Source organism: Nicotiana sylvestris, chromosome 6, assembly GCF_000393655.2.
Source record: "Nicotiana sylvestris chromosome 6, ASM39365v2, whole genome shotgun sequence".
Lineage (NCBI taxonomy): Eukaryota > Viridiplantae > Streptophyta > Magnoliopsida > Solanales > Solanaceae > Nicotiana > Nicotiana sylvestris.
In genome coordinates this window covers 185508898-185535016 of record NC_091062.1, presented here as the reverse complement: position 1 = coordinate 185535016, position 26119 = coordinate 185508898, and the positions used below count along the sequence as shown (strand labels likewise).

Here is a 26119-nt window from a genome sequence, read left to right as displayed (position 1 = left end):
AATCTTCTACTAGGGGTAATGATTATCCATAACGGAGTACTGAAAAGATAAGCTCATTGTACCCGGTATGGATAATCTTCTACCGGGGTAATGTTTATCCATAACCGGGTACCAAAGTGATAAGCTTCTTCAATAAGCTTATTTCCAATAGAGTACTAAATAGATAAACATATTTACGCTAGAGTTCCGTATGAATAAGCTTCTTCGGGAAGCTAAACTTAATAAACATCCATAATATAATATATTTATAACATTATATATATTTTCTATAACACCGGTTTTGCGTCTATATGCATATCAAGAGAATATTTTTTCTCTCATCTAGAATTTGAGCTCTAATCTATTACTCATTTCGTCACTAAAACAAACCTTTTAATAACTAAACAAAAGGTTTTAAATCCCAATTTGAAGTTCTTTCCTAGGGTTTCTTTTCTTCAATACCCGACACAAGTGTTATAATGAAGCGTTTCTTGAAACATTTCAGTGTAAGTGATCTGTAATAGCAACTTTTTCAAAGTTCTCATTTTTTTTTTTAAAACCCAGAAATTGATAGTTTGGTCTAATTTTTTTATGTTTTGCAGATCGGCGGGGTGAGGGAATTTTCTATGCAAAATGCAAGAAATCCCAATACCCCAAAAAGCCTAAAGATTGAAGGGATTAAAGATATAATAGCAATTGCTTCTGGTAAAGGTGGAGTTGGCAAGTCAACTACCTCTGGTACTACTACTACTCTTTTCTCTGTTTGGTTTTCTAAAATGTAGAATAGTTTAATTGGGATTAAGTTGTAGTTGATTGATTGATAAATTAGTTGAATTATGCCTTCCTTTTCTTTTTTTGGCTGGTAGTATACTTAGTATTGTGATGCCAAAAGTTCAGGAGTTGCTAATTGAACTAGAGAACATGACCAATTCAGCTCAGGAAGCTTAAACTTTGAAATATTGAACTGAAATTTGGAAGATAAAGAAAGAGGAAAAAGAAGTAATGACCTAAACTTTATTTTTTTCGGTAACATTGGTGTCCAGGCATCGGAAATAACCTCTCTATTGTCTAGGTAGGGGTAAGGTTTGCGTACATACTACCCTCCCCAGACCCCACTTGTTAGATTATACTGGGTTTTTTGTTGTTGTTGTTGGTAGTGTTCGGGCAGCTTGCACGCACCTCTAACAAATTAAGCTAATTGAAAATAAAAAACTAGATTTTTGCGTATCATATTGCATTCGAACTAGATGCTTGAGATATTTGGTGGTGGAAGAGTAGAATCACTCTTTTCTTCCTATGGTTATTGATACTCAATTTACTAGGTGTATAGTGATTTTGTGCATTATATAAAGTTCCAGATATACAATGTACCGTGAATTTGGATTAGTATATTTATCTTTGGGTGATGATTTTAATTTGCTTCCCAGCAATTTGTTTGCTCACCAATGACAATGTTTGGTTCGCAGTTAATTTGGCTGTTTCACTTGCCAAAAAGTTTCAACTTAAAGTTGGGTTGCTGGACGCGGATATATATGGGCCTTCAATTCCTTTGATGATGAGACTCCAGGGAAAGCCGGAACTGAGCAATGGTGATGCTTTAAGTACCTTAATATTTTTAACCACTGAGCAGTTCTTCAGCTTATTTTAGTATCAACATGCACTATCCTCTAAGATAGTGGTGTTATTATGGCTATATTTTTTGTACTTTTTTCGACTCTTGCTTGCTTATCATGTTATTTGGGCAGATAGGAAGATGATTCCAATTGAAAGCTATGGAGTTAAGTGTATATCGATTGGATCTCTTGTAGACGAAAGGGAAGCAATTGTGTGGAGAGGGCCTATGGTATGCTTCTGCCTACAAAATAATGACTAATATAAGGATGTAGCACATTTACGGTTAAAGAGAACTAAGATTTTAATGCTTGATGAGACATTCTGAGGAGGTAGAATTCAATCATCTAAATCCATTTAGACCCAAATGTAAACTTGCAGGTAATGAAAGCCCTTGAACAGTTGACAAGGGGAGTTGATTGGGGTATCCTAGATATTCTTGTGATAGATATGCCTCCTGGTACGGGTGATACACAGATATCTATTTCCCAGAGGCTACAATTATCAGGTATCTCAAGATTGTTTGGAAGTACTTACTTTTAAAAGAATTTGGACTATGGAAATATGCCATGAATGAAGCCATTGCATCATGTTTAATTTCATGTCAAAAAGCCCAAAACATAAACTTACTGCGTACTCATGAAAAGAAAAACGAAGATATCCATATTTTCAGGCACACAAGTAAATATCATTCATTATGTTAAATGACTGATGGTCTAATCAGAACGCCGCTGCTATTTCACAACCACTTAGATTCCAAATGTTGAGTCTGGCAATTGAGGATTTGCATCTCGGGTTGGGCTTTCGATGATTGAGTGAAATTTAGGCTCGTATAATGCATTATCATATGGGTTCTAATAAGATTGAGTTTAACAATTTATACGACGAAGGTAAATTTACGATTTACTTCTCTTCTATTTTCTTGTTTAAATTCCAGCTGCATATATCATCCTTTCTATATTGTTTCGTGTTCTGTTTGAAAGTTAGCATCAATAATCGTCCAATTTGAGAATATTACTAGAAGCATGAACCTATAATTTAAAATATTCAGTTGTCTATTCTTAGACACCCGTTCTCTCCGGACAATATTTGCTTAAAATCTCAAGTCATTATAGGATAACAGCACTGTGTTCTCGAATTACTTCTGTTCTCAGACATTGCCTCTCCAGGATTAATTCATGCTGAGAATTTATGTAATACTATTTTTCTGCACTATATTATTCTAAGCACTTGACTATGCTGGCAGGAGGGTTGATTGTTTCGACTCCTCAAGATGTTGCTTTACTGGATGCTCGCAGAGGGGTAAAAATGTTCTCCAAAGTTAATGTTCCGGTATGATCTTTACTGAGCTTGTTGTTTATGAGCCTATGTCTTACTAGAAGTACTACCTTTTTTAGAGGTCTGAGTTTAACATTATATACTTCCCCATACAAAAAAAAAGAAAAGGAGAGGGTAGGAATGTAGTATTAAAAGATGGGACTGTGAAGCATGATTTGTGACTCTCTTTGGTCACAAGTTGTGCAGTATAAATATGAACCACCTCATGAAATTTAATACAGTGTGTGCATTATTAGATATATCCGTCATAAATAGTGAGTTAGTGATTGAATAGCCATCAACCCAATAATGCAAAAAACAACGAACATTTCAACTTGGAAATTATTTTCTTAATTTGTAAAATCACTACCTTTGTGTTTGATATTTAGGATCTACTGGCATATATACTATTAGTGCTTTGCACTCCTCTTCATCTTGGTGATGACGAATCTATTCATAGAGATTTAAAAAAATGTTACCTTTATCTAGTTGATGAATGACTCCCTCTAGATCAGATGAATGTTCAATCCCCTTTCTGCGCATGCATACAGACATATGTAGACTGGAATTTGTTAAGACTGCAGAGATTTACAATTTTCATCTGTTTGGAGCTCCACCTTCGCCGTGGTCAAAGAGAACACTTAAGTGAATTTTGTCGTATGTCAAGACTGATACTATGAACCTAACACCCCTTCCACACAATGGGGAAAAAGTGGATAACAGAAAGGAATCTAATAGAAAACCGAGCACGATCATTTACGATGTTGATAATCTGTTAGACTAGCATTAGTAGTTGAAGCTGGATTCAGAAATTCCATTTCCTTAATTGTTGTTACCAACCTGACATAGCAATACAAAGGTATCAGAATACTGGACACTGAGATATGCAGAAGCATACTATAGCTTAGTTCTTCTATGATATAGTTATAATTGAACAGTTTTACTTACCACAGATATTGGGAATTTTGGAGAATATGAGCTACTTTAAGTGCCCAAAATGCAATGAAGCATCGTATATCTTTGGTCAAGGAGGAGCTCGTAAAACAGCTGAGGAGATGGGTCTGAAATTTCTTGGTGAGGTATGTCACCATTTCTCTTTGAATACACACACTCATGGCCATTATTATTAGGTGTTGTGCTGCCACCCCCCCCCCCCCCCACCCACCCACCCACCCCAACCCACAAATCAAAGAAAAAAACCCCAAATTCTTTTCCACGTCTCTGTTTGAATTATGCCTAAAAAAACATGTTGTAGGCACGTCTGGAAAAAAATCAATGAACCGGTCCTTAATAATAGTCCTATTAATCTCCTCTGCTTCTTCTATGTTCCCTCTTTTGTGGCTATTTCTTTCCTGTTGACACAATCTTTATTCATTTTATTGAGATACAACTAAATAGCTGACACCTTTTTCCCTACTTCAATTTTTTTATATATATGTTGTTTCAATGTGTGCGCTTTTCCCTTGTAGATACCACTTGAGGTAGAGATCAGAAGTGGTTCGGATGAAGGCGTTCCCATTGTTATGTCAAAGCCTGATTCTGTAATCACTCAAGTATATGGCGAGGTGGCTGAAAAAGTTGTCATACGGCTTGAAGAGGTAGATAAGGAGCAAAATTTCAGGCCAGATTTATCTCTTTAAATGCGTTGATCAAGCTACCGGCCAAGTTGAGCGTAACAGTAATCATTAGAATCTGCCCCCTTCTAACAAAATCAGAGGAAATTCCAGTTGGCTCCAGATATAGAGCAAGAGGGAAAGCACATTTAAGGCTAAGAAGGGTTCAAGGGAGTTCATTGTTGAGAAAAGTGGTAATCATGTCTTGCTCGCTGGTGATCTTATGGACTATTTTCTGGCCAAATAGCAGAATTGTCACTCAGACAATTAACACTAACTGAAAGTCGCCAGGAATGACGATGTATCCCTTTTGAGAGTTGAACCCATCTATACAACATGAAAAGATGATGTTTACAGGTGATGAATATAACTGTTAATCGCGATGTTATTAGCCATTGTCATCATTCTGGGGAGAAAAAGAGAAGATTAGAGATTTTTCCATAATTTGGATTTTTCAGCTTTTATTTTCCCATATTGGATGTGCTCGTATTTGTTAGTTGGAATGGATGGTTCAATTCTGTGTTGGTTTTAGTGTGGGGAATTTCATTCCTTCTTTTTAGTCAAACGATTAGAGTGCATCATATTATGATGACTTAAAAGTTGATTTATCAAGATGTGATGAATAATTCACATTTGGATAATAACAATATATACTTGTTAACTAAATTGGGATATTAGACATTGTTATTTTTCAAGAAGAAATAATTTAAAATATTTTTCCCATATAAATTATAACTTTAATTTGTTTCCCATATAACAATGTTAAATTAATTTGTTGCACTTCAGGTGGCTTCTCTTCAGTGGTGGGTTGTTTTCAACTGGTTGAAGATGCAGTGAACAATGCAGGTTTAGTAAAGGATGCACTTCATACCTAGGCTTATGGAAGAAGAAAAAGAAAACATAACTTTGGGCATTTGAGAAGCAGACCATAATGCTTAGGTAGTTTTTGGCACATCCATGATGTTCATGTTTATATAAAGGATTGGTAAATGGTAAGGAATCATATGACTAGGCATTCATGTTTATTTTGGTATATATATATTCGGATAAGCATCCTTGGTAATTTTGACTCTTTAAATCTTAAAGACGTTAAGCTTTTGCGTCATTCAAGAAACAAGTGATCATTTACCACCTTTCTTGTCAAAACCGAGCATAGAGCGAGCACACAAGCAAAACCAAACAGCATTTTAGAATCAAGATATACTTTCAGCATTTACCGATTCTCTCATTAGGAGCCTGTATAATCTAACTTGCAAACCACAAAGTAATTGCCAGAGAAGCACCTAGCAATTAGTTTTTGAATTTAATTTCCTAGTTTAATTGGTCAAACAGTATGCCGCCAAATTAACAAGTGTTATAGCAATATTGAGCGTGCAGAAGACCAGAAGTTAAACAGGACAAACAGATTACTAGAAGGCAAACCAGCAATTCACTTCTCAACAACTAGACTAGAAATCATGATACAGCTAACTAAAGCCATAATTTCCCAGTAGCTGAAGACTCGTACTTCTTGTGGTACCAGGCGTGACTTGTTTGAGCTGGATATATCCTTTAATAACCGTAGCTGCCTCCATAAACAGAACCATAATCTGCAGCTGGAGCCTGGCCAGCATGACCAGTGGCACTAGACTGTGAAGGGTACACAGGAACCTGAGAAGGATAAGGATTATAACCTTGGGAAGGTGGTCCAGCAGCAGCATTCTGCATTGAGTTGGTAGCGTCGGCGATGGAATTCTGCACCATAGACAGTAAGGGTCGTCAGACATCACAGTATAACCACAGCATTTCAATGATAATTTAGCCTTGTCTCCTTAATTGTTTTCATAACTTGATAGTGCATTGCAAACAAGATCCCACTCTCCTTAGACCACAAACAGAATATTATAGTGAAAGCCACATTCCCACTAATTACAGCTGAATCTCATTAATCGGTGGACAATAATATCAAAATAAATACGTTGAATTATTTAACTGCGCTCGGAGTCCACATTGAACAGTGTGTTATGAATTGGCCGAACATTTTAGGCAGGAATATTTAACTAAATAATGTTCATAAAAAAATATGAGGAAAGTTGTTGTTTGTTATATCCTGTTTCATTTTTTTTTATTTTTTTTTTTGAGAACGGAAGCATGAAATTGTTTAATACTAGAGAAGTGGAAATAGGGAAGGGTACACCAACTATATCAGTCCACTTATGACTTATCACATGCCTCCATGAAGGAAAACAGAATTCATGTGGCATAAGCAAACCTCTTTTTTGCAAGGGCTTTGGGTCTAGTGGTAAGAGCATGACGTGTGATGTGTGGGTTAAGCGCGTGTCACAGGTTATCATGTCGTAGACACAAAGGCCTGATAAAGTGGAGAATGGTAAAGGGCCGAGCGCATTATCCACTGAGTTTCCAATATTGTGCCACTTAGCATCCGGGATTTCTTGGTTATTAACCCAAAAGCAAAAAAAGAAAAAGAAAAAAAAGCAAACGCATAGAGACGCAAAATTCCAGTGTAGATACATCTAAGTTATATATCAAGGAGCAAACTGCACTCGATGGTATTTGCACTAATCAACCACATCAAACATGCCAGCTTAGCCATGCCAAGAAGGAACTTTCTATCTTACAGAGGAATACATATCAGTGTACCGGTGTTAAATCAACAATTTTCTTCAAATGAACACATCGAGAGCATATCTACATCTGTAGCATAAAGCCAGAAATCGCCGTACTACTAGACTAAATGAAAGAGCAAGCAGAAATGCAGTAACCAATTCGTTAATCACTACCACACATGCACATAGAATCACAATAACATTGACTAATTCTAAATGTCAATTGAAGCTCAATAATAAAAATGATCAGAAAATAATACCTGAATTAATTGCTGTGCTGTTTGGACTTGTGATGCAGAACCATTTATCTCAACAGTCATCTCACCAGGAACACCCCTTGTTTCCTGCACTGCAATAGTTGCACCACTTGTCCGACGAATATAACTAATATTGGAACCAGAAGCCCCAATAACGGCATCAGCATATGATAAAGGAATTTGGATGTTTTGTGTGACCTTTATGGAGAAAAGGTTTAGAAAACAAGGAGAAGAAGTAGAAATTCGTTATTGGAAGAATGTCCAAAATGAACCAAAAGAAACACAAATCTTTATAATCAACAAAAGATATTACTAACGGGTGCCAGATTCTAATCACATGCAACATATCTGAGCACATGTACATGCTAATCTTCTGTAGCATATTTTGTGCAATTCAATATCAGCGCCAGAATCCTCCTTCCCTATTGTACTGAGTTCATACGATTTGTCAATTAGATTTTTCTATTCAACAGATTAAAGGAGGAGAAAGTGCACCTTTGAAACTATGGATTGTTGTGGTTGCACATTTGCATGAGATCCCACTGAAGCATCTCTGCCGTAAACAGGGGGGCCGGGATGAGGTTGCATATCTAGAGGCCTGTCCACTCGTGGAAAATAATTGTCAAATTGCCGTGGAGGCGGCATATACTGGGGGTTGGCTCCAAATCCAGGTCCCCCAGCACTCATGGGAAAACTGGATGGAGGTGGACCCCAAGGTTCAGTAGGCCCAGGCGGGGGCATATTCTGGTGTGCACGAGCATTTGGCATTTGCATCTGAGCAGAAAAAATATGAAATGATTCTCTAATGAAATGTCGCATAAGATCCTAAATTCTTTAAAACCAATGGTATACTTACAAGTTTCTCAAATACTCCAATTACACTGCGATCAACTAAAAATTTCCTCAGATGAGTTGCAATCATTTCAACTGCTTTATGCACGCCTGCTGGCTCCCCTTGTATCTCAACGATACTATCATCAGGCAGGGCAAAAATGGGGAGATGCTCTGAACAAAAGATGTAATCAAACACCAAATTAAAATTCCAAGAGGACAAAATGGATTGCAGAGATCAAAATAAAGACAATAAGAATTTCAAAAAAGCACACGACTCACGTTACCATTTTCAAGTCACAAAGCAGCAAAATATTCAGCTTGTGAGCTTTTGGAAAGTCCAAAGTGGGTCTTTCATAGATTGTTAAATGTTTCAAAAAAAATCATAACTTGAAAAGGAAACTAAACCAAGTGAGGACCCCGAATTAATTAGTTACACTTCCTTCCAGAGTGCTTGCTTTACTTGAGAGATAATACAATATATCTAGAGGGAGATACACACACTGTCTTTTCCTTTTTTGGAAGGGGCAAACATGGAGAAGAATTTCGATATCTAAAAGTTTCCGTTCTTATTTGGGTGATCTGGGATGGAGGGGGTGTCCTACTACAGAGAGTTACAATATGATGACTGGTTTTCAAGATACAAATGGGTGGATTATTTTGAATTGAGTTAATACCCTAAAACCCCCCTAAACTATCATGTTTTTGTCAGTTTCATGCTTAAACTATCATGTGTCCCCAAAAACTCCCTAAAGTATATTCTCCTTCATATTAAAACATCCTCGTTATATTTCTGATTTTGTGTGTGTTACACGCTCCAAATTATCAAAAACATTTGCCATGTGGCAATCCACGTGTGGGGCTAATTAGCTTAATCTAAAAATTGACTTAATTAGTTATTTTAAATAATAATAAAGTATTATTAGAGGGATAAATATTCACCCAATTAGAAACAAAAAATGAGGGGTAGGATAAAATTACTTCCGTCAATTCTCCTTTTCTCTCCTCTCTTCCGACGATGGATACTACACCTCTCAGTAGCGATTTTCTCCATTAAGCTTCGTTGTAACCTTGATTCCCCCCCCCCCAAAATAACCCTTGATTGTTCAGTCTTATTTTGTTTTTGTTCAAGATTGGGGATTAAATACTAGGGTTTGCTGAAAAATGTAGGGTTTATTTGAGTTCTGACGGAGTGAAGATTATTGGTAAAACTTCGAGTTGATTTGAAGAAGATAGCTATGCACATGTACTAATTCTTTAAAACCTAACTTCTTTGTTGCAAAATTATTGCATGAATTTGTTGGGCAACTTCAAGTCAATTTTACCAAAAAAAAATTAGATCTTTTTTTGTGAGTTGTTGAATGAGTGTTTCTTTTTTCAAATAAATCTGGGTAATAAATGAAAGAAGAATAAAATGCGAAAGATAAAAAATAGATCCAGAAATAACGAGAGGGAGAATTTTAGATGGCACCGGATGGAGAAATGAAGAAGAAAGGAGAAAAAAATGGAGGAAAATGGTGAAAAAAAGAGGAAGAAAGTGAATAAATGAGGAATAAATGCTTAATTAGCCATTACATGCTGTCAGATGGGGACCTTTTGATAGATCTTTCAGTCATCACGCGCAAATTAACAAGTTATTACACACGGTTTGCCAGAAATATAACGAGCGCGTTTCAATATGAAGGAAAATATAGTTTATGGGGGGTTTTGGGACACCAAATAGTTTAAGCAGGAAACTAACAAAAACGTGATAGTTTAGGGGGGTTTAGGGTATTAACTCTTTTGAATTAGTGATGGATTTATATGCTGAATGACCATAGCGGCATTTTTTTATAAGTATGACCATACCGGCAATTGAAAAAGAGAACTGCCAGGAAAGTCAGTAAAAGCCCTATAGATCATCAAATTTGAGTACATGTAGCCCCAGATCATCAAATTTGAGTACATGTAGCCCCCCGTAAACTTCAACTTAGCAAATTAATAAAGATGTAAAACTGTTCAAGTATATACCCTGCCACCGCATATCAAAACACCTATACTTTGCATCAGAGATATTGTCAAACTTTATATCTTCTGTGCTGGACATCCCAATCCAGAATCATAATCTTCCGTATCAGAGCTCATCCACATTTAAAGAACTGATAAATCAATATGCCTTCCATTATGATCTCCAACAAAGTATATTTTAGCATCGGATAAAGTCACTCAACGATAGTAGATTAAAAGGCCAAACATTAGCAAATACTAACTAAAGCCCTTTGATCCACTGTACCCACCAGCTCTACATTTTAAAATAGATTCAAACTTCAAAGTATCATATAACAAAGGTAGTGGGCGCAAGAATTTCTATGAAGTCCTCCTAGGGGCCAAGCTATAAATTGAATCCAAAAGCACTATTTGTATTTAACAAATATAGATGGTTGGAAGCCTAACCTAAACAAGATTCTTTAGCAAAATTCAAATATAGGACATTTGGACAGCTACAGTTAGTTCTCAATGATGACTACTATAGCGAGTTACACAAACATAATTTCATATGTCGAGCAGTTTTGAAGAAGGGTATATCGTAAAGGAGTTTTAACAGAGAAATGCACTCATGAATAGACGGTCATTTCAGCATTTTGTAATATCAAAAATGGTTGGAGAAAAACTGTTGACTCCATATGCCTTATTCCCATATCAAAATGTTTACTAAGCATACAGTGTTTATCTGCAAACCTTTGATGAGGTACACAGCAATCTATTAGTAAAGCAGCACATGCATAATCTAGGGAAAAACATGAATATGTCTAAACTTGGACATTTCACTTCTAGAGTGCTAAGAGTCCATAACCAATCCCTTTCTCATTCTTGACCCTATTTACCCATATTGCACTGCCCTTTCAGCTTCATAACGTAACATATCCATGACCTAGCCAGCCTTTTTGGGCTTTGCCCACCACATCATTACAAGAATTAGACTAAGATGAACACCCCATGCTTATGCTATATCAAGAACTTGTTTGGTGGCAAATTATCCTGCAATGCCAATGCTATACAGATTTTACAGCATTACAGGGTTGTTTAGGACTGCAAGCAACAGAAGATCTATAACTTCTCAAGGAAACAATAAAAGAAAAGATTTTGAGATTAAAGAAACAATCACCTCCTCCAAGAATTCGAATAGTGCAATGAGATTCGTCTTGAATAGACTTAACGGTTGCACCCTGCTTTCCAATCAAGATAGCAGCCTGTGTAGCAGCCACAAGTAGTCTAGTAGAAACCGGTTTCCCAGAACCAGAAGGAGTATTGGTGGAGTCATGATCCACATCTATAATCCGCTTATGGACCTTCAAAAGGCCATCCATAGCAGGTGGAATAGAGAGGCTAGGCTCTTCCTTTGCAGATATCATCACCTGCAATTGAAAAGAATGAATAATTCATGGCCAGCACAAAAGAGAGTGACATATGAACATATAACTTCCAACCACTCAGAACATGTCAAACATAAGCTAGTGCCTAGAATGTTTCGGCTTGGATTAGAATTGTAGTAAATTAAACAGAATGCAGAATCGGTGCATTTACTCTGTCAAAAGATATGCACATAAGTAGATTGGACGTGTGAAAGACAAAATACCAAGACAGACAAGTGAATTAGCAAAAGCTTGCAGATACAAGCAAGCATGAGAATTGATTGAAAGTGGAACAGCTGTTACGAGATAATTTATCATCCCTTGGCAAAGGATGCAGTGACATTGTCTGTACCCTATTCATGATACGTGCCCATTAAACGTCCGCTATTACATAGGGCATAATGTAAGGATCCACTTATGAATACAGCAATACTTTTGTTTTTTTACTACCACAGCCTAACTCCTAATAGGAATATCAACTTCTTTTTTAGACATTTGATGGCCCATCAGCTTAGCTATTATCCAACTAAAACTTTAATGTAGCAAGAGAATTCATGATCTAAGTGTGGGAATACCATTAATTACAAAAAGTTTTACCTATCTATCAATCAAGGTCAATCTTTATTCGCTTGATTCTTATGTCTGTATGAACAAGTGTCCACATTTATACAACTGAAGAGTGCCTATAAATATGCAAACGCATTAGCATACCTCTTTAAGCCTTTTTAGTATGTGTAAGACTTCTCTATAAAGATTAAATGTCATATCTTATTAAAAACCATTTTGCAGTACCTCCCTTAGAAAACAGAGGAATTGTTGGATCTCAGTGGAGATAGTCGGTTAGAATATAAAGCTGCTAGCAGATTTCAGGCAAGTTTCATTAATTAAAACATTAGAATCTTAGTTGATAATTCTTTTTTCCCCATAGTTTATTGTTAATTGTCCAGTATGTAGACACTAGTTTATAGTATCGGATGTTTTATTGTGGAAATTATGTACTTCAAATTGTTTTCTATATAATACTTCCTCCTTTATGGAGCTTAAAACCTTCTGGTAAGATACCAACCGATCAAGTTTTGAAGTTACCAGACATAATGCAATCTTCTGGGTACTGATGTCCGGATAAGGTAATTCTGACAGATAGTCAGAAGGACTTCCAGCACTTGTAATGCTCAATGCTGATGGCTGCAGCCTGGATCTTTGGTTCTTCTAGTATAAGCCACTTTGATAGAAATGTTGCCTTATACGGGCAAGAACCTGCATACACTCATGTTGGTTATGATGATAAAGAAACTCCCTCAGATTTTTGTGGTTATTTGATGGATTGATTTTTACCCACATTCAGCAAGTTAGTTATACTTCTTACAGGATTCATTAGTTTTATCATTTATCAACTTATTTCTAACAGTTCCCTTTCAATTTTTATTACAATTATTTTTAACCTTTGATGAAGATATCATGTAAGATTGAACACTCTTATACCATTTTTTTATTTACTAGACATTTAAGTAGGCCCCAATAACATCTAAAACCTAAAGAATTACAGAAGGTTTAGGTCATGGAATGAGCTAATTATAGCATACTTAGAGCAGCTTGCTAGAACCATGAAACTCCATGTATAGAACTACTCCCCATAAGAGAGAGCAGCTTCAACTTTTAACATCTTTATGAACACTAGAAGGCACTGCAACCCAAGGACAAGTGGAGGTTTTTAGCAACTCCAAACAATAAAAAATCATAATACTCCTGCAAGAATTGAAGGATAGAACTGGCAGGAGGACGTAATTAAATACTTGTCAATGCCTGAATAGTTGGAATACATGGAAGTAGCCAAAGAGATTTAACAAGAATAGCACGCAATACATTGAGAACTTTAGTTTCTGATCCGTCAGCATCAGCATTTTTAAATAATAGTGGTGTACTCGGGCGAGCTTGCCTACACATCGACTAATCCATCGAGTACATGTTATCTCCCACCAACACAAATAATGAATAACACTATCCAACAATGCTTAGATAGATAAGAAATGACCTAGCGCTTTTGATCTGCAAGGATTTGAACCCTGGTATCCCATGGTCTACCCCAACTTCATTAACCAGTAGACCACACCTTTGGGTGTTGATCCATCTCCATCAGTTGAAATATTCAAAGCAATATAGTCCCATTATCACAAGTGCATAACATGATATTTATACAATGGCACTCAACATAGTTATGTAATCCTATAAGTTTCAAAATAACAAGATATATCATCAACTCACAGCTCTTTCTGTAGACCCAGGAAGACCATCAAGGATCTTAATGCGAGCTTTTGTTTCTTCGCAAGTTTTTTTTATATACTCTCCTTTGCGGCCAATGATGCCACCAACCTTCTTGGAAGGAACTAACATTCTGAAGACATTTTCTCCAGGCCAACCAGGCCATCTTTTTTCCTCACCACCTCCTGAACCGTTTTCAGCAACTTTTACCTCTTCTGATTCCAATTTTATTGGATGTCCCTGAAGGGACGCATCTTGTACCTCTTCTGCCTCTAATTTTATCGGATCTCCCCCAAGGGACGCAATTTGTACCTCTTCTGGTTCCAATTTTATCTCATGTCCCTGAAGGGACTCAACTTGTACCTCTTCTAAAGGCAAGCTGCTCTCATGCGCATTGTCCGTTTCTTGAATATTATCCATGTTATGTGCATCCTCTGCCCCATGCACATTGTCTGCGTCGTACACATTACCAAGGTCATATTCCTGACAACTTTCATCAGCCATTTGCTACAAGAGAAAACCAAAATCAGCTATTAGAACATAACCAAAAGAGGGAAATAGATATGTCCAAAAGCTAACAAGAGATAATAGTTTATCTTTGTGATTCCAAAAGATAATAATTGCAGAATTGTAGAAAATAGAAGCCTTTAAAAAATGGAAAAGTTGGGGCCAATAAAAGAGCAAGTCCTAGTTAGTTTGCTGAGGAAGCTCAGAGAATAACCAATAATTTCAATTTCATGCTGATACCATACTCCGAAAAAGTATATTAAGGGGAACCTGCTAATCATTGTCCGCTGCATGCATGATTGTTATGCATGCTCAGGAAACTCTCTAACATGCCAGGCTGCTCTAGGAATCCTTTTTTAAGAATAAATACCTTGGAATAGGGGGGTTTTCCCACAATCCCCTCCCCCTTGCCCAAAGTATTGGCCAAGGAACCAATGACCAGCCTCAAAACTCTAAATGGATAATTATACTCCTCCAATTCCAAATAGAATGATAGGATCAAAATACTGAGGGTGAAGCATCTAATTGTAGGTGTGATCTCGGACTTGATTTCTTATTTTTTCTAAACGAACTCTCAAATGTAAAAACTACATAAAAGGTACTATAAATCACAGTTTAACATAATACTCAAACTATATAAGAGATTTTTCGAAATAATATAGTAGTAGGGAAAAATTGTTTAACTCCCTAAAAGTTGAGATGGAGAGAGAAAAACTAGATAAAATGGTTTTTGAATAATCAAATTATATAAGAGATTAATACAAAAAACATAGTAGAAAAAAATTGAGATGGAGAGAAAAAAAGTTTTTTTTTCTGTTCAAATCCTGCTTCTGAGTAAAGCCTCTAGCCCATTATCCACAGAGTTACAAATATGTGCCATTGGCCCTCAGGGATTTCTAGATTATCAAACAAAATAGGAGGGAGTATATTGTTTGTGTTTTCAAATTATATTGTAATACCGAGTTAAACAGAAAGCAGTAAGTAAAAGGTAACAGAACCCTAAGAGCTTAGAGTTCCCACATCTATAACCCTCCATAATTCAGTACATCCGTTACTTCAATTATGTTAAAATCGTAGTGACGAACCGGCAGCTTCGAAGCATCACTTGCGGAAAAGCTAAAACAAAACCTAGTTCTCAAACACGCACGTATAAACACATACTCGGGCTTATACACTCAGATAAAAAATGGAAAAACTAATGAAGGGAAAAATCAACGAAAAAGTAAGATATCAACATCGAATTGAAATCGAACTATCAAATTGAGCAGGAATTAAGCAAAAATGTGAGATAAAGTTGTTAGAATTTTACTTACATTGAATGAAGAGGTTCCAAAATCAAAGGAAGAGCGGGAGCTGGGGAAGGTTATGAAAGCAAGTGAGCGGGACGTAGACTAGTCACTAGGTTTTATTGAGGAGTAGTCTCGCCATCTTTGGATAATTTCACCCCTAGTCCCTATACGTCTTGTATTCATATTTTGGCCCACCAATGCACGGGAAAATTCTACTAATACAATATTTTACTTTGCAAAGGCCAAATACATAAGTAGACCCTTAAACTTGTCCATTTTTTTCACCTGGATGCAAAAGTATCATTTAGACCTTCATTTTTGTTATAGGAATATTGTTGCATATCTTATGTTCACAAAACTTGTAAATTAAACATTTAGACTAGTATAGTATGTTTGTAATTAGTGCTCTCTTTTTTTTTGGTTCAAAAGATAATCATATATTACAATTAAATTGAACGTACATAAAATTGATGCATAGACTGCATCCTACTAGAATACACACTATTAGATAATACACAACTGCTAGATAATGTGTCATTACACAAACCCCTAGTATTACTATTATCATCTACGGCTAACTTGCATCCCTTGGTTGAAGCATCAGTCTTTGTTGGAGCAATGTTGGGATCAGGCAAAACATGTTCTGGCGCTGTAGTTGTTAGTAACATTACATACTTGTCTTCTTCAAAAACTTGTCTTACAAAACCTGGGATTGTATCAAAAATACACTGGACATAGTTATCTCCAAAGTTGCTTGCTTCCTTAGCTAGTAGATTTGCACTACTGGTTTATCTAATTTGTTCAGGAGGTACTTGCAGTCAATTAATATATTATCAAACAACATATTATTAGATTGGATCATTCTAACAATCTCTTTCGCATCCACTTCCACCTCCAGTGGTTTCAAATTATGTTCATGTGCAAGTGTAAGACCAAGTAGCAGTGCATGTAATTCCGCTGACATAGCTGTATTTCTTGGGATTGAAGCAGCAAATCCCAGCACCCATTCTGCTTTGAATGTCTAATTAGTCCACTGATGCCAGCATTTGTATCCGAGCATGACCCATCTGTATTAAGTTTATAAAACTTAACTTTTTGAGGAATCCACCTAAAATTAGGCTGCCGTGTTCTAACACATTTATGACCTTTAGCTGTTAAATAAATGAACTCAACAGCATGCTGAGTTGTATGGCCAATGGAAGTTCTGTCAGTACTATGATTGTAAATGTTTTTATTACGTGCTAATCGTATGTTCCATAGGCTTAGTGGTACAAATGAGCGCGAAGTAATGTGATAAGGAAACTTAATGCCCTGACAATGAATGAATTCATGCAACTAGTTATTTGGATGTGTGGTATTAATGATTTGATCAATATACTGGCTGATGCCCATTTCTTGCTAGTATGCTCGAGCACTGTTACATTCCAGAAATAAGTGTTTCACTGTTTCATTTTCTTGATGACAATATTGGCAAGTTGCATCTTGAATTAGATTAATATTTTTAAGGTAATCTTTAGTAGGGAGTCTATTATGATATAGACGCCAAATAAATCCTTTGATTTTGGTTTGTATAGGGAGTTTCCATATCCAAGAGTATATTATATGAGTATTAGTAGTTTGGTAGAAGTTAGTAGACAAAGCAGTGTACATAGAATTAGTAGTGAAGTTACCTTTTGGTGTTAGACCCCAGTATATAAGGTCATTCTTAGGATAATATTTAGGAACATATGTGTTTAATATTGTTTGTATAATAGCTGGTGGCAAGTCAAATGGAGAATTATTCAAATTCCAGCACCCATCATGTAATAGAGAAGAAATCATAATATTTTGATGGCTAGATGGCATTGTTGTACTTGCTTTAATCCAAGGGTCCTCCTATTTTCCATTGTAAACCTAATCGACATTGTTGCCAACCATAGAGAATATTTGACCAAATTTTTAATTGACCTAAAGTATGTGATTTCTTAGTTAGTGCTCTCTTCCTTTTTCTTTTAAATTATTATGACTAGATTGAAGAATGAAGGATAAATTATTTTATTTTATTCTCATTTTGCCGTCAATTACTCAAAGACTTTTTTAAAACATAAATTTTTCATATTTAAATTTATGTACATATGCATAACTCATAAGTATACCTAAGAGATGAATCTTACTAACAAAGGAAAACTATTTCAACTCTCAACATAGTAATGGTTCCTGTAAAATTAACGAAATTTGGCCCAAATTTGTTTATGTTCTATCTGAAATTGCTGAATTTGCCCTTCATTACATTTTTTATTCTATTTATATACTATTTATGTTACTAAATCATTTTAATCTATTCATACTCTTTATGTTACTAAATCATCTTGTATTTGGTATTACAAATAGTTGAGCTTTAGCCTGACATAGAAAAACTCCATGTAAATTCAATGTAATTAACCTTCTTCAAATTACAAAAATCTTTTTTCAATGCAATCAAGTTGGAATTTAGACAAGTGTATTAATAATTTCAGCTTCTTTTCTTTTTAATAGTATTAAGAGTAGTTTGTTAATGGTTACGTAGGATCACACTAAACTTACTGGCGTGCAAGAGACGCATTTTGCTAGCTACAACACTAAAAAAATGGCCAGAAATTAAATGGAGAGTTGCTGAAAATAATACTAGTGCATAAGCTGTAACAAGACTATCATCTAATAAAAGTGCACTGAACAGCATAAATTTAGATATTAATAGGATTATTATAAGATCAAAAATAAAAACAGAAAATACAACTGAAAGTTAAAATACGATTCTCTATATCGGGCGCAAATACAAACCACCCACAAAGATCCAGAAAATTTACAATCCTACCCCTATCTATTACTTCCTCCCCTTTCTAGCAGATGCCCTCTTCGCCGGCGACTTTGCCGTCTTAGCCTTAACACTCTTAGCAGCAGGTGCCGCCTTCTTCACCGGAACCTTTTTCGCCACCGGCTTCGGCGCAGCTTTCCTCGACGGAGTACTCCTTGTAGCAGTCCTGGCTACCTTAGCTGGCTTCTCTTTCGCCTTTGGCTTAGCTGCAGCCTTAGTTTTTACAGGAGTTTTAGGCTTCTCCGCAGCTTTCGGCTTCGCTACAGCTGCCGCCTTAGGCTTCACAGCAGGCTTAGCTTTAGCAACAAGCTTCGCCTTCACCTTCGCCTTTGGCTTTGCCTTTGGTTTAGTAGCAGTTTTTGCCTTTGGAGCAACAGTCTTAGGTTTTGGCTTCGGTTTTGCCTTTGTTGCTTTCGGCTTAGCTGCCGGCTTCTTCTTCGCCGGCGCAGTAGCAGCAGCCTTTGGAGCTGCAGATCGTGCAGCTGGAAGTTTGTACGAACTCTTAACCTTGACGAGTTTACCAGAAGCCACAAGCTTCTTCAATTGAACAAGCAACAGTTTCCTGAAATTTGATGGAAGATTCTTCTGCTTATCTTCGATGAACTTTGTGATCGCGTGCTGGCTCGATCCAGTTTTATCCTTCAGTGTTACAATCGCATCCTTAATCATCTGCAAAATTAGGCAAATTAACAAATTAATTCAACTATAACAACTATAGCTTGATCAATCCATACAGATCCTCAATTTTCACTAATCATCTACATAACAACTACTGCAGCTCAATCGATACGAATCCTCAATTTTCATTGCGCTTCATTTGCACGGATACAGTCCTAATTTCCAAAATTCAACATTTCCTTAACAAATTGAACAATTTAGTTAACGAATTATACCTCAAAGTACGAAGGATGAGTAGGAGGATTTCTCTTCCTCGGAGCAGCTGGTTTTTTAGCCTCAATCTCCCTCTCTTTCTTTGGTTCATCGGGCTCCGCAGCCGGAGAGTTCTCTTCCTTGGCCGGCTCAGCTTCCACCACCACCGCTTCAGTTACAATCTCGGTTACTACAAGTGGTTCTTCAGTCGCCATCTCTTAGCACAAAATCGGATTCGGGTTAGGGTTTATAAGAGAATTGGAAATGGGGAAAAACAGATCTATATCTGTAGAAATTACTGGGATTTCTTTTTCTTTTTTGCAGGTATGAATTTGTTGATGAAATTGAGAAGACCATATATAGTAAGGGTGAAGTAGTTCATATCCAGAATTCTGAGAGCTGATTGGTCGATAGCCTTTTGACGCGGATTCATAGTTTAGGTGAATTTTAAATATAAACCGTTGGATATAATCTCATCAACGGATCGTAACGGTAGGTGACTAAGACAGGGATTCGGATTGAAACAAGAAAGCTTGTTTTGGTTGCTTGAGTTGTGTTTTTGTGCTCAATTGATCTAGGCATAAATTGAGCTATACTTTATGGATTTAGATCAATTTTTTTTTATTAGGTAGATAATTTCGTAAGCTTTCTGAAGAGATTTTTTTTGGATTTTTTGGATGAGAAATCTGAGAGATCTTTAATTTTGAATACCAAGTGGTCTGATCAATGAGTTTCTTGGAGTCTTTTGAGGTTTTGGTTAATTTTAGGTCAATGCTTTGGGTAAAAAACTGGTTTTTTCTTCTGAAATGATAGTAAACTAAACAAGGAGTCCGCGAAATCAAGAATCACAAAAATCCGATCAGATTTGGTCATGGAACTATTGGTTCAAATGTCATTGAAGATGAACACTTACACAACTATTTGTACTTCTTGAAGTATAAAGCAAGTGTATATATTTTCTTCACAAATCTCATTAATTTCTACTATTTTTTTTTTCATATCACAATTACACTTTTGGGTGACTGAATCGTTACTTGTTTCTAGTTCCAACATAAAAATTATTATTATATTATTATCGTATATAATATGACTCTAAGTAGATTATCGCACGTTCATTTGCTACAAGTTTCATACTTGATTCTTATCTCATGTTTTCAACTATGGGTTAATGTGCTATGATATTAGATAGTTGAATGTTATATTCTAACATAGAATCATGTTAACACGAAGTATTTATAACATTATCATCGTCCTTACACTCCAGTGATTAAAATTGGTGTTCTTAGTAATACTAGTTTGGAGTGCCAATAGTAATATAGTTGCTTAATGGTTCTTCATTTCACGTATGATGGTGTAGATATTTTTTATGTTATCATTAGTCAGAAAACTAACTTAATGGACAAATAAGGGATCGATAAGAATCTATCTTGAACTCCAAAGAACAGGAGCAGATATACTATTTACCACTGGATATCCACTTCATTGAATATATGAAACCAACTTCCTAATGTATAAATTTGTGATGTGATTGCCTTATATATATATATATATATATATAGTTAAATTAGCACCAATAACTTGTTTTAGCTTGGCCTTCGCCTCACTTTAATTTCATATTCTAGATTATTGTAGCTTGGATGTCAAAGAATTAGCAGTCAACCATTGAAACATTCGTATTAAATTGTTTACTCAATCAACATAGCAAGATTGCAAATCAGATTAGAAGGTTGATACAAATGCACCTATAAACATGCTTCAAAAAGGAAGTATTTATACTATGCACAAAGCTTAGATACAGGGGCGGATCCAGCGTCGCGATGCCGGGTTCATCTGAACCCAGTATTTTTAACGCGGAGCGTAGATTTATGTATACAAATTGTCTAAAATAAGAACAAATAGCATATATGAACTCATAACTTTAACATTATAATGAGTTCGAACCCATAGAATTCAAATCCTTGATCCGCCTCTGCTTAGATATGATATAGCATCCCATCGCGAGATCAACTGTGTGTTACAAAATGCAGTGAAATCTGTTGTTTTCACTTGAGACACTAAAAAACTAGTCAAGGAAACCCAATATCAAGAACACGTGTTATCTTTTTCCAGTAAATGGTGATGCTTAATCCTACAATAGGTGTTGTTCCCTTGCTGTTCCGGGGCAAAATATTAGGCAGCTTAAACATGCTGTGGGAGAAGCTTTGACACGAGCTAAAGAGTCACAAACACACCATTGTAACACTTGGATATATCTAGTTGCGAGCTAGACCAATGATATGAGGATTTATCAGCGATGCAGCTGATAAGACAGCTTGATGACTGTCTACATTCGAGAAACCGGCTTTACTGATATCATTTCCTGTTTTCCTGGTAAGATGACAACCATCTGCGAGTGTTTGCTGCAAAGGATCAAGCAATCCCTGAACGAATCTGAGAATTGTTCCATCTGTCCAATTGCAGCCGGAAAAATATACTTTTTACTTGATGATGATAACACATTAGGAGAGGCAGGGAAATAGCTTAAAATGAAGAATGTGACTATTATGTTTACCTGCTGCAGCTACATGTTCAACAAAGAGGTAAAGGCCACCAGGCTTGAGCACTCTTCTGATCTCTACGTGAAAACGATATAGCATTATATCAGAATTTCATCCTTTTCTATCTTTCTAAAGAAAAGAAAGGAGAGATAGTAAGTCAAGAGGGAAAGAGCATTTCAACAACAGTGAAATACACAGATATCAGTATCCTGGCTTAGAGTCTCACATTTTTTAAAAATGAAAACGACATGATCACCATAATATTTTGACTTAATGCTGCTTCAGGATCCAAATGGAGGTGGTTATCAAAGAGAAGGTTAAGCTGTCGAGGTTCCATAAACTAACATCGTTAGGATAATATGTTAGACCTATAACAGCAACAAGAAAGAATCCGCATACACCAACTAACCAGATTAACCAGACTACGACATTTTCATAAGTTGTAATGTTACTATAAGTTTGGATGAACAACAAGATTTTGGTAGAAAAGCAGATCCAGAAGCTGCAGAATAAATAAAGATGGTGCATAATTGTCTTTCATCTTTGATAACTTTGTGCATTTGCAAGGTTAACACATTAAGATAAGGTCATTGAAGTCCTATGCTGAAACCGTCTTTCGCTCTCAGAAGAGCAATATATAAAATGTTAAGAGTGCCTTCTACAACAAAATGAGGACGTTTAATGAATAGCTCAATGAAATGAACCTGTGTTGCTTATCCATTTGTAGTGGAAAATTCAAACATAACTACAAGATAGAGACAAGTAAGATCATGATACAAAGGCCTGATGGTTATACAAGATACGATACAATGACAATCAAAAAGAGTCAGGCTTATATTTAATATAAGATTTGCCACACTACTATGATGGAAGTTGTGAGCAGGGACAGTTATATGACTTGATTTTGCAGTTGGACAAGTCCTTCTGCCACTAAAGCAGACAAGACAAAGAGTAGGATATGAATTGAAAAGGAACATTAAAGCATAAACCAAAAAAAGATTATATACCCTGCAGTGTCAGATTAACATCTGTGACAGAACATAACACAAGGGTGCCAATGACAGCATCAACTGAAGCATCACGTAATGGCAAGGACTCCGAGACCTGCGTGAAATTATCAACTTCAACTTACAAATTTCCTATTATGTGTTAGAAATGTCTCCAGATAATGATGTGTGAGTGACTAGTTGCCTGCTCATACAAAGTACATTGCTGTACCAACTAACACAACGGCAGAACCCACATATTTCATCAACTAGGTACAACAGCTACACTCTTGAGGGATTTGCATTACATATACGGTCGAAAATACACACACTGAAGAGCCTAGAGAAGTAAGTATACGAGCAAAGCATTAAAAAAGAAAAGAGAAAGACTAAAGTGAAATATATGAAGAAATGCCTGACCTCGACCAGAAAAATAAGAACACCTAAAAAGGAGCTGAGTTTGAGAACAAGGTGTATCAGAAGGAAAAATGAAGATGAAGGATAAAGCATGCTGTAAAATGTTATATGACGTGGGGAAAAGGTAAGAATTAATAACCGAAAAGAAAACAGAAAGCAATGCCTAAAAGACGCAAAAGAAAAGGGGACGGTTACACGGGCACAGTTAAATTACCATATGCCTAGTATTATTCTGATGCTATGATGTAAAACACATTAAGTTGAGCATTGTGAAAAATGCAAAAACACTTCATAAGGAAAGCCATAAAAGAAAGACTTTATCCTAGAAGGTCTTTTATGCGTACAAGTTAACATGTGGCTGCTAAGCTTAACGACAAAGCAATTTCGATTTAACCTTTCAGTGTATTCTCCAGAAATACCAGTAACTTTTAACAGCAGGATGATATTGACATATTGAGTCTGATTAAAGGTACAAACCGCGTGCAAGAATTTGAAATTTGAAGGTGGAAGGCCTGCAGCCTCTGCTGCTGCTTGAGCATATTTCTCCATCTTCCTATTTGGATCAATGCCATAAACGGAAGTGCCAGCCTCACTGGCATAATACTTCAAATTTGGACCTGTCCCGATACCAATTTCGAGGACTTGTTTGGCCTGGCCTCTCAGATTAGCAAAAAGCTCTGACTTGTAACCTTCAATCTTACAGAATAAATAAATTTAGTTCAGAAAATCTTATGTACTTCCACCATCTACAAATTCAAAATAACTTCTGCAGCTCTCAAGTGGTAAATACGAGCTAACCTCTGATTCATAAGATTTCATACTTGTGTTCATCGCTGATGCATAAAACTCCTCATACCAATCTGGCCTAGGAGGATGCCACCTATTCAACATTGCCTACACGTAAAATTAGTCATTGGTAAATCACTGATAAAGCATGTTAAAGCTACAACTACAACATTTGTTTGTGATCGAACAAATACAACATTAGCAAATCTGCCTCACTGCAAAGTTCTGTTGTTCTTACTTAATCAGTTCCAATAACTCTAAGGAAAGAGCAGGTATTCTCCAGCTTAAATTACTATATTGAAACTTCTTCTAAAAATATTCATGCTACGACTCGGATTAGCCCATAGATTATGCTTCTCCATCCAGACATTTTTCCTGACTGTTAATATCCTTACTTCCGGAAACTTCAGTAACGAACTAGCAAAAATACTTCTGTTCTCAAAAGTTCAATACTTTACAAGTTAGAGTCCAACATTCTCAACTTGAACTACCAAAATTCTACAGACTGTTTCTTTAAATGTGTGGGAAAATCGCCTAGCACCAATTTTATGTCAGACAAGTCAATAAGTCGATGTCGCCTCAATTCCAAACTAGTTGGGAATCGGCTAACATCATAGTCAGAATATTTTAATGCTGAGGGTCAAAATACCAAATTCATGCAATGAAAATAATCTTGTTTAATATTTCATGTTAGAAGTGTGCGATCATCTCGTCTAAAAGTTTAAACTGCATAAAGAATACATAAATTATTTAATTATATTTTGAACATATTGTGAAGGGGAGCCTTGGAGCAACAGTAAAGTTATCGCCGTGTGACCTATATGTCATGGATTCGGGCCGCGGAAGCAGCCACTAATGCTTGCATTACGGTAGGCTGTCTACATCACATCCTTTTGAATGCGGACCTTACCCGGACCCTGCGTGAACGCGGAATGTCTTGTACACTGGCTGCCCCTTTTTTTTCAACACATTGACTCATTCTTTTTTTCAACAAATGGTGGCAGTGAGACTTGAAGCTACACTTCTGTCTACTTGTGTGACTATCTCATTGAAATATTTAAGCTCTTAATTAACACCATTTTTATCTACTTAAATTTGTTGTCTTCAACAGGAAAAGAGTAAAAGTGAAGCATTATATATATATATATATATATATATATATATATATATATATATATATATATATATATATATATATATATATATATATATATATATATATATATATATTACCATGGAATCAATATCATCAGAAGCAAGTGAAGGATGGATAGGCAAGAGAGCAGCTGCTCCAACTGCTGCCATAAAACTTCTTCTACTGCAGCAAAAGCATAATTTGTTATTACAATTCAAAGGGTATTTTAACTTTTTCTGTATTTGAGAATGAAAAGGGACATCTTTTAAAGTTGTGCTTTCATCAGAAGAAGATGAATTCACAGCTTTCAGTTTCTGGGTACAGTGAATCTTGGGATAAAAATATGTGGAAAAGGTTGTATGGATCAACATATTCTTTGAATTCCTATAATTTTGGCTTCTGGGGTTTGCATTAGTTCAGTTAAAAGAAATTGGAATTGCCAGTAATATTCACTAGTGAGGGAGATAAGAAAGAAAGTAACAAACATATAGTAGTTCTTTTCTTTCTTTCTTTCTTCTTGTCACTAAGGTTCATAAAAAAAAATATACTAAAGTTTATTAAAGAAAAAATGCTCTCTACCAAGATGTTTAAGATGTGAACTTAAGACCTTTTGAATACCTTTTTATAATATAATTTTTTTCTTTTGTTACTTTATAATTTTTTAGTCGCGACTATTTAATAATTTAAAAAAATAAAAAGATAAATATACATTGGAGTCCCAAACAGCTAAGTGTAAGAGAATAATTTTTTTAATGTGTTAACGTTTGAACTTTAGGTTGATGAAGCGCGGGACTTGGACCAAGTGAAGTGCATCAAGGACGAAGAAGGTAGAGTTTTGTTGGATGAGGGGCTTATTCGTCGGATATGGCAGACCTACTTCCATAGTCTCTTGAA

General features: G+C 36.0%; 4 protein-coding genes across 4 annotated transcripts; 1 reads left to right on the top strand and 3 right to left on the bottom strand.

Annotated features, from left to right (window-relative positions):
- The first annotated feature begins 290 nt into the window (after positions 1-290).
- Positions 291-5085, top strand: LOC104223696 (iron-sulfur protein required for NADH dehydrogenase, mitochondrial). The gene is made up of 8 exons (XM_009775164.2): positions 291-485; positions 582-717; positions 1446-1568; positions 1725-1822; positions 1972-2098; positions 2837-2922; positions 3861-3986; positions 4377-5085. Exons 1-8 carry the CDS (start codon positions 459-461, stop codon positions 4545-4547), a joined length of 894 nt encoding a protein of 297 aa, XP_009773466.1. The 5' UTR covers positions 291-458; the 3' UTR covers positions 4548-5085.
- Positions 5086-5854: 769 nt separating this feature from the next.
- On the bottom strand, positions 5855-15785 carry LOC104223695 (flowering locus K homology domain-like). Its single transcript, XM_009775163.2, has 7 exons — positions 15686-15785; positions 13869-14372; positions 11360-11609; positions 8240-8388; positions 7879-8157; positions 7387-7581; positions 5855-6254 (listed from the first exon to the last, which is right to left on the bottom strand). The coding sequence occupies exons 2-7, from the start codon at positions 14367-14369 to the stop codon at positions 6072-6074; spliced, it is 1557 nt and encodes a 518-aa protein (XP_009773465.1). The 5' UTR covers positions 14370-14372; positions 15686-15785; the 3' UTR covers positions 5855-6071.
- Positions 15786-18335: 2550 nt separating this feature from the next.
- Positions 18336-19719, bottom strand: LOC104223694 (histone H1-like). Its single transcript, XM_009775162.2, has 2 exons — positions 19388-19719; positions 18336-19163 (listed from the first exon to the last, which is right to left on the bottom strand). The coding sequence occupies exons 1-2, from the start codon at positions 19577-19579 to the stop codon at positions 18504-18506; spliced, it is 852 nt and encodes a 283-aa protein (XP_009773464.1). The 5' UTR covers positions 19580-19719; the 3' UTR covers positions 18336-18503.
- A 1546-nt stretch (positions 19720-21265) lies between these two features.
- On the bottom strand, positions 21266-25696 carry LOC104223693 (uncharacterized). The gene is made up of 6 exons (XM_009775161.2): positions 25324-25696; positions 24103-24198; positions 23782-24000; positions 22909-23005; positions 21916-21978; positions 21266-21810 (listed from the first exon to the last, which is right to left on the bottom strand). Exons 1-6 carry the CDS (start codon positions 25594-25596, stop codon positions 21617-21619), a joined length of 942 nt encoding a protein of 313 aa, XP_009773463.1. The 5' UTR covers positions 25597-25696; the 3' UTR covers positions 21266-21616.
- Between the last annotated feature and the right edge of the window lie 423 nt (positions 25697-26119).

Excerpts from the sequence above, each read along its gene's own strand:
- LOC104223696 (XM_009775164.2), top strand. The coding sequence starts at position 459 with ATGAAGCGTTTCTTGAAACATTTCAGT. Across the intron at positions 718-1,445 it reads TGGCAAGTCAACTACCTCTG|TTAATTTGGCTGTTTCACTT; the intron begins GTACTACTACTA and ends TTTGGTTCGCAG. Across the intron at positions 1,569-1,724 it reads AAAGCCGGAACTGAGCAATG|ATAGGAAGATGATTCCAATT; the intron begins GTGATGCTTTAA and ends TTATTTGGGCAG.
- LOC104223695 (XM_009775163.2), bottom strand. The coding sequence starts at position 14,369 with ATGGCTGATGAAAGTTGTCAGGAATATGACCTTGGTAATGTGTACGAC. Across the intron at positions 11,610-13,868 it reads CTGGGTCTACAGAAAGAGCT|GTGATGATATCTGCAAAGGA; the intron begins GTGAGTTGATGA and ends TTTCAATTGCAG. Across the intron at positions 7,582-7,878 it reads AACAATCCATAGTTTCAAAG|GTCACACAAAACATCCAAAT; the intron begins GTGCACTTTCTC and ends TTCTCCATAAAG.
- LOC104223694 (XM_009775162.2), bottom strand. The coding sequence starts at position 19,579 with ATGGCGACTGAAGAACCACTTGTAGTAACCGAGATTGTAACTGAAGCG. Across the intron at positions 19,164-19,387 it reads CTCATCCTTCGTACTTTGAG|ATGATTAAGGATGCGATTGT; the intron begins GTATAATTCGTT and ends CTAATTTTGCAG.
- LOC104223693 (XM_009775161.2), bottom strand. The coding sequence starts at position 25,596 with ATGTTGATCCATACAACCTTTTCCACATATTTTTATCCCAAGATTCAC. Across the intron at positions 24,199-25,323 it reads CTGATGATATTGATTCCATG|GCAATGTTGAATAGGTGGCA; the intron begins GTAATATATATA and ends TTTTACGTGTAG. Across the intron at positions 23,006-23,781 it reads ATTTCAAATTCTTGCACGCG|GTCTCGGAGTCCTTGCCATT; the intron begins GTTTGTACCTTT and ends AATTTCACGCAG.